This window comes from Anolis carolinensis, chromosome 5 (genome assembly GCF_035594765.1).
Source record: "Anolis carolinensis isolate JA03-04 chromosome 5, rAnoCar3.1.pri, whole genome shotgun sequence".
Classification (NCBI taxonomy): domain Eukaryota; kingdom Metazoa; phylum Chordata; class Lepidosauria; order Squamata; family Dactyloidae; genus Anolis; species Anolis carolinensis.
In genome coordinates, this window is record NC_085845.1 from 153,752,707 (window position 1) to 153,764,711 (window position 12,005).

General features: G+C 47.5%; 1 protein-coding gene across 1 annotated transcript in view; it reads left to right on the forward strand.

Annotated features, from left to right (window-relative positions):
• Positions 1–3,027: 3,027 nt before the first annotated feature.
• The window catches only part of trhde (thyrotropin releasing hormone degrading enzyme), a 328,094-nt gene continuing 319,116 nt past the window's right edge, over positions 3,028–12,005 (forward strand). Inside the window, exon 1 of the mRNA XM_062982616.1 lies at positions 3,028–4,063. Within this exon, the coding sequence (XP_062838686.1) occupies positions 3,297–4,063 (767 nt within the window). The 5' untranslated portion in view covers positions 3,028–3,296. The remainder of the gene's footprint in view (positions 4,064–12,005) is intronic.

A 12,005-nucleotide genomic window follows, 5' to 3' on the forward strand; every position in this document is an offset into this window, starting at 1 on the left:
ACTATTTTTGATTAACTGCTTTGTATATAATCTTCAATAAATTGATTTGCTGTTTTAACTTGGACTGGAGTGTGGTGGTTAAGTACAGTGGTGCTTCCTGCTCTGGAGTTCAACAGAATGCTTGATCATTCTCAGGCAACCTTTCCTTTCTGCACATGGCAGAATCCTAGTCCAAAACTCAAACCACTATACTGCAAGGGTCAAATGTGGCTATATCTCACCCACCCTGTCATTTTACGAGGATTGCAAGGCTTTCAATGCTAGGGCAACCCACTACATCATGCCCCATGCCCACCACCTCCTCATGGAGGTCATTCACGTGGCTGAGGAGCATTTCTACAGTCATACAATTGGCCCTTGTAGCTGTCGGCAAAAATAACTTTGATAGTGCACTACACTAAGTTGGCATTCTTCCTAATACATCTACCCCTTGGGGAAAATCTCTTCCATCAATTACAGCCTGTCTGCCTATACTCAGAACAAAGTGTAGCTCTGGCACTGTTCACACAGTCTGTGACTTGTTTGTGAGTCAACAACATGCATCTTGTTATAGTTCAGGCTTTAATTGTGCCTGCATCTGAGGTCAGTGGGGATTCTGGGCTTGCAGGCCAGGCTGATGTTGCTGGAGATTCTGGGCCTTTAGACCAGCAGGATTGTCAGCAAGAGATGTTAAGTCCTGAAATTGAGTCTGAAGGCCACATTCCAGAAAGGCAGTTTGCTAGGGAAGCAAGGTCAGACTCAAGAAATTCCAGGTGCTCTCTCTAATGAGGAGTTAGATAGAAGATGTCCCTTTCGTCAACACAGGGCAGCGCAGCACAGTTTGCAAAAGTCAAGTCGCTTGTTAGACAAAAAGTCTTTGTTAGGGGAAAAGGCATGATTTTCTGTCTTTATTAACAAGCCCCTTTCTTTGCCAATCTGGGCAACGTTGGTTTATGAAGATACATCTCTTGCCAGGTCAATCTTTCTAAGAGATTTCTAGTTCCATATTTTTTTTCTGTTGTTCATGAACAATGCTTTCAAGTTTTACGGATTGTTCCTGAATCTCATGATGTGGATTTTTTCCCTGATTTTTTATGCTATTCTTGTACTTTGTTTTCTGTGGACTAGTTCTGACATTTTGACGTTACATTTTATTCTATTTTACTGACCTGCTTTATATATATATATATATATATATATATATATATAGGGAAAGGTTTCCCCTGACATTAAGTTTAGTCGTGACCGACTCTGGGGGTTGGTACTCATCTCCGTTTCTAAGCCAAAGAGCTGGCGTTGTCCGTAGACGCCTCCTAGGTCATGTGGCCACGGAGCGCCGTTACCTTTTCACCAAAGCAGTACCTATTGATCTACTCATATTTGCATGTTTTTGAACTGCTAGGTTGGCAGAAGCTGGGGCTAACAGCGGGAGCTCACCCCACTCCCTGGATTCGAACCCCAGATCTTTCAGTCGGCAAGTTCAGCAGCTCAGCGGTTTAACCTGCTGTTCTACCAGGAGATTTTATGGAATATATATATGCCTTACTAAGGTAAAGATTTCCCCTGACGTTAAGTCCAGTCATGTCTGACTCTGGGGGTTGGTGCTCATCTCCATTTCTAAGCTGAATAGCAGGCATTGTCCGTAGACACCTCCAAGGTCATGTGGCTGGCATGACTGCATGGAGCGCCGTTACCTTCCCGCCAGAGAGGTACCTATTGATCTACTCACATTGGTATGTTTTCGAACTGCTAGGTTGGCAGGAGCTGGAGTTAACAGCGGGCGCTCACTCCGCTCCCGGGATTTGAACCTGCGACCTTTCAGTCTGCAAGTTCAGCAGCTCAGTGCTTTAACACACTTCGCCACCGGGGTCCCATGCCTTACTAAACTGCATTGCTATTTCACCTTGGACTGGAGTGGTGTGAAGTACAGAGCTGCTTCCCAGCCACGTCTACGCATTTCAGCCCAATCTGGAAGTTACGGGGGGGGGGGGGCAGAAAGGGTTAATGGTTGTGTGGAAAAGGCAGGCCACAGGGTGAAGGAGCGGGGGCGCCTTTCCACGCGGGGCTCTGGGCTTCTCGTGGCGCGCGGAAGGATCGCGTGCTGCTTTCCCTGCGCCCAGACGCAGTCCCGAGGGGAGAGCCCCGCGGCTTCTTCCTGCCCGGCGAAACAGGCTGCCATTCCTCCGCCCCTCCAAGTACCAACAGGCACGACTTGCGTGGACGTGGGCTTCGTCTCTAATCGGACTCTTCCCCAACCGACCTGCCCGAAAGCGGCGCCCTAATCGTCTCGCCTTTGCAGAGAAGACGCGTCTCCTCTGTGTTCCCTCCCCGCACGGCGGAGTCTTGAGCGGGGAAGGCGAGAGAGCGCCTCCCTCTGCGCGGATCCCCAAAAGGAGGCTTCCGCCGGGCGTGGGGATATCCTTGGCTCGTGGGGATCCCGCATTGGAGGGCTGACTGCTCGAGGACAGCGCCAAAGTCCCAGCCTCGGAGCAGAGACCCACGAGGGGACGAGGAGAGAGACAGAGAGGGTGAAACCAAGAGAGACAGAGAGGCGGGAAGAGAGAGGAAGAGCGAGAGGCCGTCTTTCCCCCGCTCTCCCTCCTCAGTTGCTGCTGCTGCTGCTGCGTGTGAGAGCACATCGGGCAAAGCAAGGCACGCAGCGAAGCTGAATCCGAAAGGGGAGTTTGGAGAGCGAGCGCCGAAGCACAGCCGGGGAGAACCCTCGCTGATTGCCGCACAACCCTGCTTCCCTCGCCAGGCGGGAAGGACCGGACAAGGACCCAAGTTGCGCCCCAAAGCAGCAGCAGCAACAGCCAGGGAGGACTCTCACCGAGGACCGCATCCTTCGCTTCCCCCTTTGCCGCACAGTCCTTCCTCCCTGGCGGGGCGAGGACCGGACAAGGACCAGAGCGGGACCCAAGTTGCGCCCGAAAGCAGCAGCAGCAACAGCCAAGAGGCGGGGGGCGTTCCCTCCGCGCGCCAGGCCCCGCCCCTTCCCCGCCCCCTTCCCCACATGGGGCGCGCGGAGCCTTCCTCCGGCCTCCGGGGCCGCTCTTAGGGACTCCGGAGAAGGGACACCCGCAGCAGCTGCGGCAGAAAGAAGAAGCGGCAGAGGCGGAGGCAGGAGAGGAGGAGGAAGCAGAGGCAAGGAGAGCAGCGGCTGCCTCTTTCCCGCCTCCTCTTCCTGCTCCTGGTTCATCTCCGGCGCTGCTGTGCTTCTTGTCTTGTTTCTTTTTCCCGCGCGCCTTGCTGGCTGTGGCGGGGCGCGGGAGCGGAGGCCTCGGGCTGGGCGGCGGGAGCTCCCTCGGAGGGCGAGGATGGAGGAGGACGAGGAGGCTCCCGGGCGGCGGGCGGGCGGCGGGCGCGCTCTCTCGGGCCAGTGGGCGGACGCGGCGGCGGCGCGGCCCCGCACCACGGAGCGGCACATCACGGTCCACAAGCGCCTCGTCCTGGGCTTCGCGGTCTCCATCCTGGCCCTGCTGGTGGTCACCATGATCGCCGTCCTGCTCAGCGTCCGCATCGAGGAGTGCGGCGCGGCGGCAGGAGCGGGGGACCCGGCGGCGGCGGGGAGAGCGGGCAACGGGAGCGCCCCGCCGGCCGGAGCCCGCCTCAACCAGCCCCACCTCCTCGGGGAGCCTCCCCGCGAAGGAGACGGGGACGCGGCCCCGGCGGAGGCGGACTCGGAGGAGAACGGCGAGCACCCTCCGCCCTGGACGCTGCCGCGCCTGCCGGGCCACCTGCGCCCGCTGCACTACAACCTGATGCTGAGCGTCTTCCTGGAGAACTTCACCTTCAGCGGCGAGGTCAACGTGCAGGTCGAGTGCCTCCGCGCCACCCGCTACGTGGTGCTCCACGCCCACCGGCTCCGCGTCGAGGCCGCCCGCCTGGCCGAGGACCGCCTGGCCGGAGCCCTCCGCGTGGCCGGCTTCTTTCTCTACCCGCAGACCCAGGTCTTCGTCCTCGTCCTCAACCGCAGCCTCGAGGCCCAGCGCAGCTACAACCTCAAGATCCTCTTCCACGCGCCCATCGAGAACGAGCTGCTGGGCTTCTTCCGCAGCTCCTACGTCCTCTACGGCGAGCGGAGGTAGGCGCCCGCCCTCCGGCCACCCACCTTCCCCTCCCCGTGGCCCACAGACCGCCAGTCAGACTCCCGTAGTTAGAAGAATAACTTATAAAACTCTAAAAGCAGAACAGCACTCAGAAAACAGGAGAATTCCAGACATAAAACAATCAGGGCCAGCTAACATCTCATAGCAAAGGATTCCCTCAGGCATGCATACATGTTGTTGACTCACAAACAAGTCACAGACTGACAGGGCCATAACCAGAAAAAAATGGGGGGTTGGTTTGAAACTTTTGGCGAATCATGAAGAATAGTTCCCTAAGGCAAAATAATTTAGAAATCAGGCACCACCGATAAACTTCAGTGGACACTCAAGACAGATAAACTTCAGTGGACACTCAAGACAGATAAACTTCAGTGGACACTCATGCTGATTTGGTTAACCAGTTAAAATTCATGAATAAACCAGGTTAAAATTCATGAATAAACCAGGTTTTTAAAAACCCAGCCCTGGGTTTATATATCTGTGGAAGGTCCAGGGTGGGAGAAATAACTCTTGTCTCTTTGTTGTAGGTGTTAGCTGGCTCTGATTGATACACGTCTAGAATTCCTCTATTTTCTGAGAGGTGTTCTTTATTTACTTATTCCAGACATGAATCAATCAGGGACAGCTAACACCTCCCAACAAAAGATTCCCCCAGGCAATAAGCAACCAGACCTTGAAGGTGAAAGGCAATTCAGTGCTAATCAAGGTGGCCAATTGCTACATTAACTCTTGCCTCCAACAGACAAGAGTTATTTCTCCCACTCTTGCACTTTCCACAGATATATGACCCCTCTTACCTAGTTTTCAACAGACCTCACAACCTCTGAGAATGCCTGCCATAGATGCAGGCGAAACCATCAGGAGAGAATGCTTTTGGAATATAGCTATACAGCCTGGAAAACTCACAGCAACCCATAATAACTTCTGTTTCTTCTTTATAACATATAAGAAGATCCTGGCATGAAGTTTGTGTCCTTATATCTGATCAGTCAGTATAGCAGAGTCAGCACAGGCACTGTTTTCAGTAGTTTTGAGTTCCTCCTAATCGGAGCCAACAACCTGTGCTGCTGCTTCCTCTCTCTCTTCCTTGGTTTCTCTACTATCTTCCACATCCTGCCCCTTCTTTCCCTTCTCTTGTCTCTCCTCTTGCCACTTTCCTTTCTCTTTGCTCGGAGGAATTTGATTTCCCTATTGACTCCCTGACCTGCAGCCAAACTCCTATTATAATAATAACAATAGCTTATCTGTGTTGTCAAAGGCTTTTATGGCCAGAATGACTGGGTTGCTGTGAGTTTTCTGGGCTGCATGGCCATGTTCCAGAAGCATTCTCTCCTGACATTTTGCCTGCATCTATGGCAGGCATCCTCAGAGGTTGTGAGATCTGTAGGAAACTAGGCAATTGGAGTTTAAATATTTCTGGAATGTTCAGGGTGGGAGAAAGAACTCTTGTCTGTTGGAGGCAAGTATGAATGTTTCAACTGGCCACCTTGAGTAGCATTGAATAGCCTTTCAGCTTCAGGGTCTGGCTGCTTTCTCCCACCCTGAACATTCCACAGGTATATAAACCCCACTTGACTAGTTTCCAGCATACCTAATTAGCTCTGAGGATGCCTGCCATTGATGTGAGCGAAACGTCAGGAATGCTTTTGGAACATGTCATACAGCCCGGAAAACTCACAGCAACCCAGTGATTCCGGCCATGAAAGCCATCGACAACACATGGAGACTTAGTTCATGTCCTATAAGCCGCAGTGGTGCAATGGGTTAAACACTTGTGCTGGCTGAACTTCTGACCTGATGGTTGGATTGCTGACCTGAAAGTTGGTGGTTCGAATCCATGAGACAGGGTGAGCACCTGTCTGTCAGCTCTAGCTTGCGTGGGCATGAGAGAAGCCTCCCATCTAAGACATCCAGGTGTCCCTTGGGCAACATCTCTGTAGACAGCCAATTCTCTCACACTAGAAGCGACTTGCAGTGTGTTCTCAAGTCGCTTCTGACATGATTAAAAAAAAGTTTATGTCCTTATATCTGATCAGCCGGTATTGCAGAGTTAGTGTAGTACAGACACTGTTTTTAATAGTTTGTTTGAGTTCTTCCTGCTCCTGGCCAATAACCTGTGCTGCTGCTTCCGCTTTTGCCTCTTTGGTTTCTCCACCATCTTCCCCATCCATATCTTGCCCTCTCTTTCTCTTTTTTTGGCTCTCCCCCTGCCACTTTCCTCTCTCTCCTTCCCTCTCTCCCCCTCCCTGTCTCTCGCTCTCTGCTGGGGGAATTAGATTGCCCAGTTTACCCCCTGACCTGCAGCCGAACTCTTGTTATAATAACAACTTCTGTTTCTTCTTTGTAACATACAAGAAGATCCTGGCACCAGGTTTACCTAGCCAAAGTTCATAGCCTTCTGTTTGATCGGCCAGTCCAGCAGTTTCAGCGCAGACACTGTTTTCAGTAGTTTGTTTGAGTTCCTCCTATTCCAGGCCAACAACTTGTGCTGCTGTTTCCTCTTTTGTCTCCTTGATTTCTCCACCATTTTACACATCCATATCCTGGCCCCTCTTTCCCATCTCTTGGCTCTCCTCCTGCCACTTTCCTCTTTCTCTTCCTCTCTCTCTCTCTGCTAGGAGGAATTGGACTGCCCATTTTACCCCCTGACCTGCAGCCAAACTTCAACAATAATAACAATAACAACAACAACAACTTATGTGTTGTCAAAGGCTTTCATGGCCGCAATCACTGGCTTGCTGTAAGTTTTCCAGGCTGTATGGCCATGTTCTAGAAGCATTCGCTCCTGAAGTTTTCCCCACATCTATGGCAGGCATCCTCAGAGGTTGTTGAGGTCTGTTGGAGACTAGGCAAGTGGGGTTTATATATCTGTGGAAGGTACAGGGTAGGAGAAAGAACTCTTGTCTGTTGGAGTCAAGTGTGAATGTTTCAATTAACCACCTTGTTGGGAGGTGTTAGCTGGCCCTGATTGTTTCTTGACTGGAATTCCCCTGTTTTCAGAGGAAACCTTTCCAGTGCTAATCAAGGCAATTATTTGAAACAGTCACACTTGCCTCCAACAGATAAGAGTTCTTTCTTTCTCCCACTTTGAACCTTCCATAGATATATAAACCTCCCTTGCCTAGTTTCCAATATACCTCACAACTTTTGAGGATGCCTGCCATATATGTGGGTGAAATGTCAAGAGAGAATGCTACTGGAACATGGCCATACAGCCCGGAAAACTCACAACAGCCCAGCAATAACTTCTGTTTTTTCTTTGTAACATAGAAGAAGATCCTGGCACCAGGTTCTCCTAGCCAAAGTTCATGTCCTTCTGTTTGATCTGCCAGTTCAGCAGAGTCAGCACAGACACTGTTTTCAGTAGTTTGAGTTCCTCCTGATCTGGGCCAACAGCCTGTGCTGCTGCTTCCTCTCTCGCCTCCTTGGTTTCTCTACCATCTTCCACATCCATATCCTGCCTCCTCTTTCCCATCCTGACTCTCCTCCTGCCACTTTTCTCTCTGCTAGGAGGAATTAGACTGCCCGGTTTTGCCCACATCTATGCCAGGTATCCTCAGAGGTTGTAAAGTTTTTTGGAAGCCAGACAAGTGAGGTTTATATATCTGTGGAAGGTCCAGGGTGGGAGAAAGAAAGAACTCTTATCTGTTGAAGACAAGTGTGAATGTTGCAATTAATCACTTTGATTAGCATTGAAAAGCCTTGCAGCTTTAAAGCCTGTCTGATTCCTGGCTGGGCTGGTCTTTCTCTTCTTCCTCCTCAGCTTCTCCATCCTCTTTCACATTCAAACTCCTATCCTCTCCAGTGTCTCAGGCCCCATTTCCACTCATCATTTAATTCACTTTGAAGCTAGCTTCATACTGTGGTGGCCAGACAACAAGCTCCCGCAAAAGTGTGTGAAAGAAAACTCTTCATGTGCATCTGTGCTCTGTGGTTGGTGTCATCACCATCTGTTCCAGGATTTTCCTCTGTAATCATTTGCACAGCGAAAGCACTTTTGAAACTGCATGAAATGGTCACTGTCGATCTTTCCACCTTCCTGCTGCCATTATCTCAGCCTGTCATTCCAGCCACCCTTCTCTGTCTTCTCTTTGAAGGGAAAGCGCACACAGATCTTGCTTTTTCTTCTCGTTTCAGCAGCACCTGAAGTGAAAGCCAGTTGACCCAAACTTTTGCAAAAGTTTCCACTTGCCGGCTCTTTCATGCTGCTTCCCACCACAGAAGTGCACAATTAGAATCAGGTCTTACACTCAAGTCAGGAGTCCATTCCATTCCTGTTGGATTTGTCTGTCTAATGCTTTTTTAAACCCTGCCAAAAGATTGTCAGATAGACAGAGGTGGAAGCTAGGACCTTGCAGTCCTGAGCAAAGGGAGCCAAAATAATGAAGCGACATTATAGACTCTTTTAATGTTGTAGCTCTCGTTTCTGACACTTCTACCCTTTAAGATGCTTTACTTCTGACACGTGGTGAAGGTGGAAGGTCTCTTTGAGACGTGATCATCATGTAGAAATTCTAACAGGTTTTGCATTTGATTATTTTGTACCAACAGCCTTGCTCGCAGCGGTACCCACTTTATTGTATGTACATTGTATTATTTGGTAGGAAGGCAAAGTGAGAGCAGAATGAATGCCCAGGACACCAGTATAACACAGCATGTAACAGACCTAGGAAGAAAAGGGCAATGCTTGCTTTAATAATGTTGCCTGCGATGAGCTTCTGCACACGCTTGCCAGCATGGCTTTTGAACTCACCTGTTGGACTCACCTGTATAAACATGGAAGGATGCATTCCTTTTGAACCTCTTTCTAACCCGTAATCTTAATTGTCCATACCATGGACATAATGAGTTATGATACTGTGAGATTTTGTAGTTTATATTGAAATGGTAAAATATCTGGTTCAACTAGTTGTAACCCCCCCCCCCCCTTACACACACACACACACAATTGTGTAGGTGTAACAATTATTACTTTGAGCAGACATCTTGCCTATCTTCTGTTGAAATCAGCAGAAGATGAAAAAAGGAATAGTTTGGAGGAAGGTAAAGATCAAATTTATAGTGAGACACTGTAAACGCAACTTCCAGCAGAGGAGGCTAGCTGAGCTATTGCAAGGATGCACTTTACCATTGAGAACAAGATTCAGGAGCATTTCATTTAAAGTATTGACAACTTGAGAGCAAATTTCATGTTGTGATGCAGCTGCATATAGGGAGGTTCCAAGAGAGCTATGTAATGCCTATTTTTGCAAAATAAGCATGGGCATCAAACAGTGGTGAAAGATATGTATGTGGAGAGGAGATTCAGGATAAGGGTTATTGGCAGCAATGGTACTAAGTAAGCTGTCACTTTCAGACAAACACAGTCCATTCCTAGGGTACCCAGGAGAGAGAAAAAGAGGGAATCATAGAGGCCCTAGAGCTCTGGAAAGTGACATTTGGACCAAAACGTTCCCAGTTCCCAAGGTGCCATGTCCATAGTCAAAATTAACTTTTCCACACGGTGAATAATTTCTCCAGAATGTGAGGTTTGCATTCATACTCAATTCAAGTAGAATTTGGATGCCCTTTTATTTATGTTCACTGTGCTGCATTTATATTTGAGGGTATATGGTTTATATTTGAAAGTATATACAGTCAGTCCCTGAGTTACAATTTATTTTGTTTATTTATTTACAATACTTTTACCCCGCCTTTCTCACCCCAGGGAGGACCCAAGGCGGCCTCACAATGTGGCAATAATTCAGTGCCTTTTAAAAACAATACAAAAGCATCATTTAAATAATAAACATTAAAATACAATTAAAACACATTTAAACCAATAACATTTAACTCTGACAGCAGAGTAAATCACGTGATCCAAGCACATAGTCCAGCGTACAAACATCCAACATACAAACAACTCATAGTTAGGAACAGGGATGAGATAACAGGAAGTGAGAGAAATCTACCCCTGAAAGAGTAGATCATGGGAAAGCTTTATTACTAATCTTTATTTCCACTACAAGCCAAATTTTTCAAAATCCAATTCTCACAGGGACAGAAAGCGAGTTGAAATATTCTGAATAGGAATACAGATAGCAAAACAAACACCACAGGGGTTTTAAGCCTTCCCTATGCTATCCAAAGTTAATTCATATATATTTTTGGCTAGTGTTATACTTATAAAGGAGCCCCCGGTGGTGCAGCAGGGTAAACCGCTGAGCTACTGAACTTGCTGACCGAAAGGTTGGCCATTCAAATTCGGGGAGTGGGGTGAGCTCCCGCTGTTAGCCCCAGCTTTTGCCAACCAAGCAGTTCGAAAACATGCAAATGTGAGTAGCTCAATAGGTACCACTCCTACGGGAAGCTAACGGCGCTCCATGCAGTCATGCTGGCCACGTGACCTTGGAGGTGTCTACAGACAACGCTGGCTCTTTGGCTTAGAAATGGAGATGAGCACCAACCCCCAGAGTTGGACAGGACTAGACTTAATGTCAGGGGAAAACCTTTACTTTTACTACACACCGTATTTTGTTTGTAACTTGAGGACTGCCTGTAATTCATAACATCTGTCTTGACAGATGTGACAAAATGACTTCTCATCATATAGATGGAAATCCATGTTTGACTTATAGCTACTAAGTATCTCAATATGAGCAAAGGTAAATATAATATTAGCATCCTGATCTGATTCATGCTACAGATTGAAGTAGAATGCACACACTGTAGGTTTTTTACAACAGCAGGGATTTTGTGTGATCTCTTATCTCTCTGCAGACTGGTTGCATTTGAGTAACAAAGTTGACTCTGTTTCTTCTGCCTGAGTTACAGACCATTTGCAGAAGTCTGCGTGAGATCAGGTTTTAGCATCTCATTCATGCAGTAAATCAAACATTAACAGCTAAGCTGTGATTTAAAGAAAGGAAGACTGGCTTTGTTAGCAGAGATCTTGAGTGAATATATTTTTAAACTGCTTGCCATTGAAAACTCACCCACAGAATCTTATTCTGTTAACGTCATCATGTCTTTGAGAGCCCCTGCTGAGCAGAAAGTTTATTTGAGTGATTGCTATCCAGACAGTTAAAAGAAACAAGAAACTGCTTCAGCTAAATCATGGCACCATCGCCTTCCTTACACCTGTAATGGTTGTAGTAGATGTTAAACAGTCTTCTGTAATGCATTGCGCATTTGAATTTTATCTAATGGACTTATTGCGGAGTTCAGTTACAGTTACTGAATCTTTTTATTACATTAAGAGCACATTCCCATGTATGCATGTTCAAAGGAAGCCCTGCTGATTCAATAGAATATCATCCTGGAGGAATGAATTTCTGATTTTCACTAGAAAGTGAATGATGAAACTCTTTGAAACTTGTGAAGTGTTGTGCAGCATATACACAATGGGATATCTTGGAGATTGTCCCCAAGTCTAAACACAGAATTCATCTATGTTATATATACATCCAATACATAAATAGCCTTAACGGTATTTTATGCATAACATTTTAAAACAACAAGGAAGCAATGTTTGTGTACACAGAACCATTAGAAAGCAAAGCACTATCTCAGTCGCCCATGTGGACAGTCTTAGAATTTGAAGTATTTTGAAGGGTTTTGGATTTCTAGATAAGAGACTGTTTAACCTGCATGTGTTGATTTGTACTCATAGCACAACTGTTCACATGCAATTAACTTTCCCTTGTCTACCTTCTTGGGCTGTAATTCTAAGAGAAAGTGGAATTTAGTAGCTAGGCATGCGAATTAACTGATTGCGTTGAACAAATTTTTAAACTGCTTTCAATTGGCATGGCTTCATTTAAGTCAGCTGATCAATAGGTAATCACACATAGTGAGGATCAAGCACTTTGTTCTTTATTTGGCAGAACAGTAAACATTTTAAAATACTTCCCATCCTGGATTAGAAGTCTGTTTCTT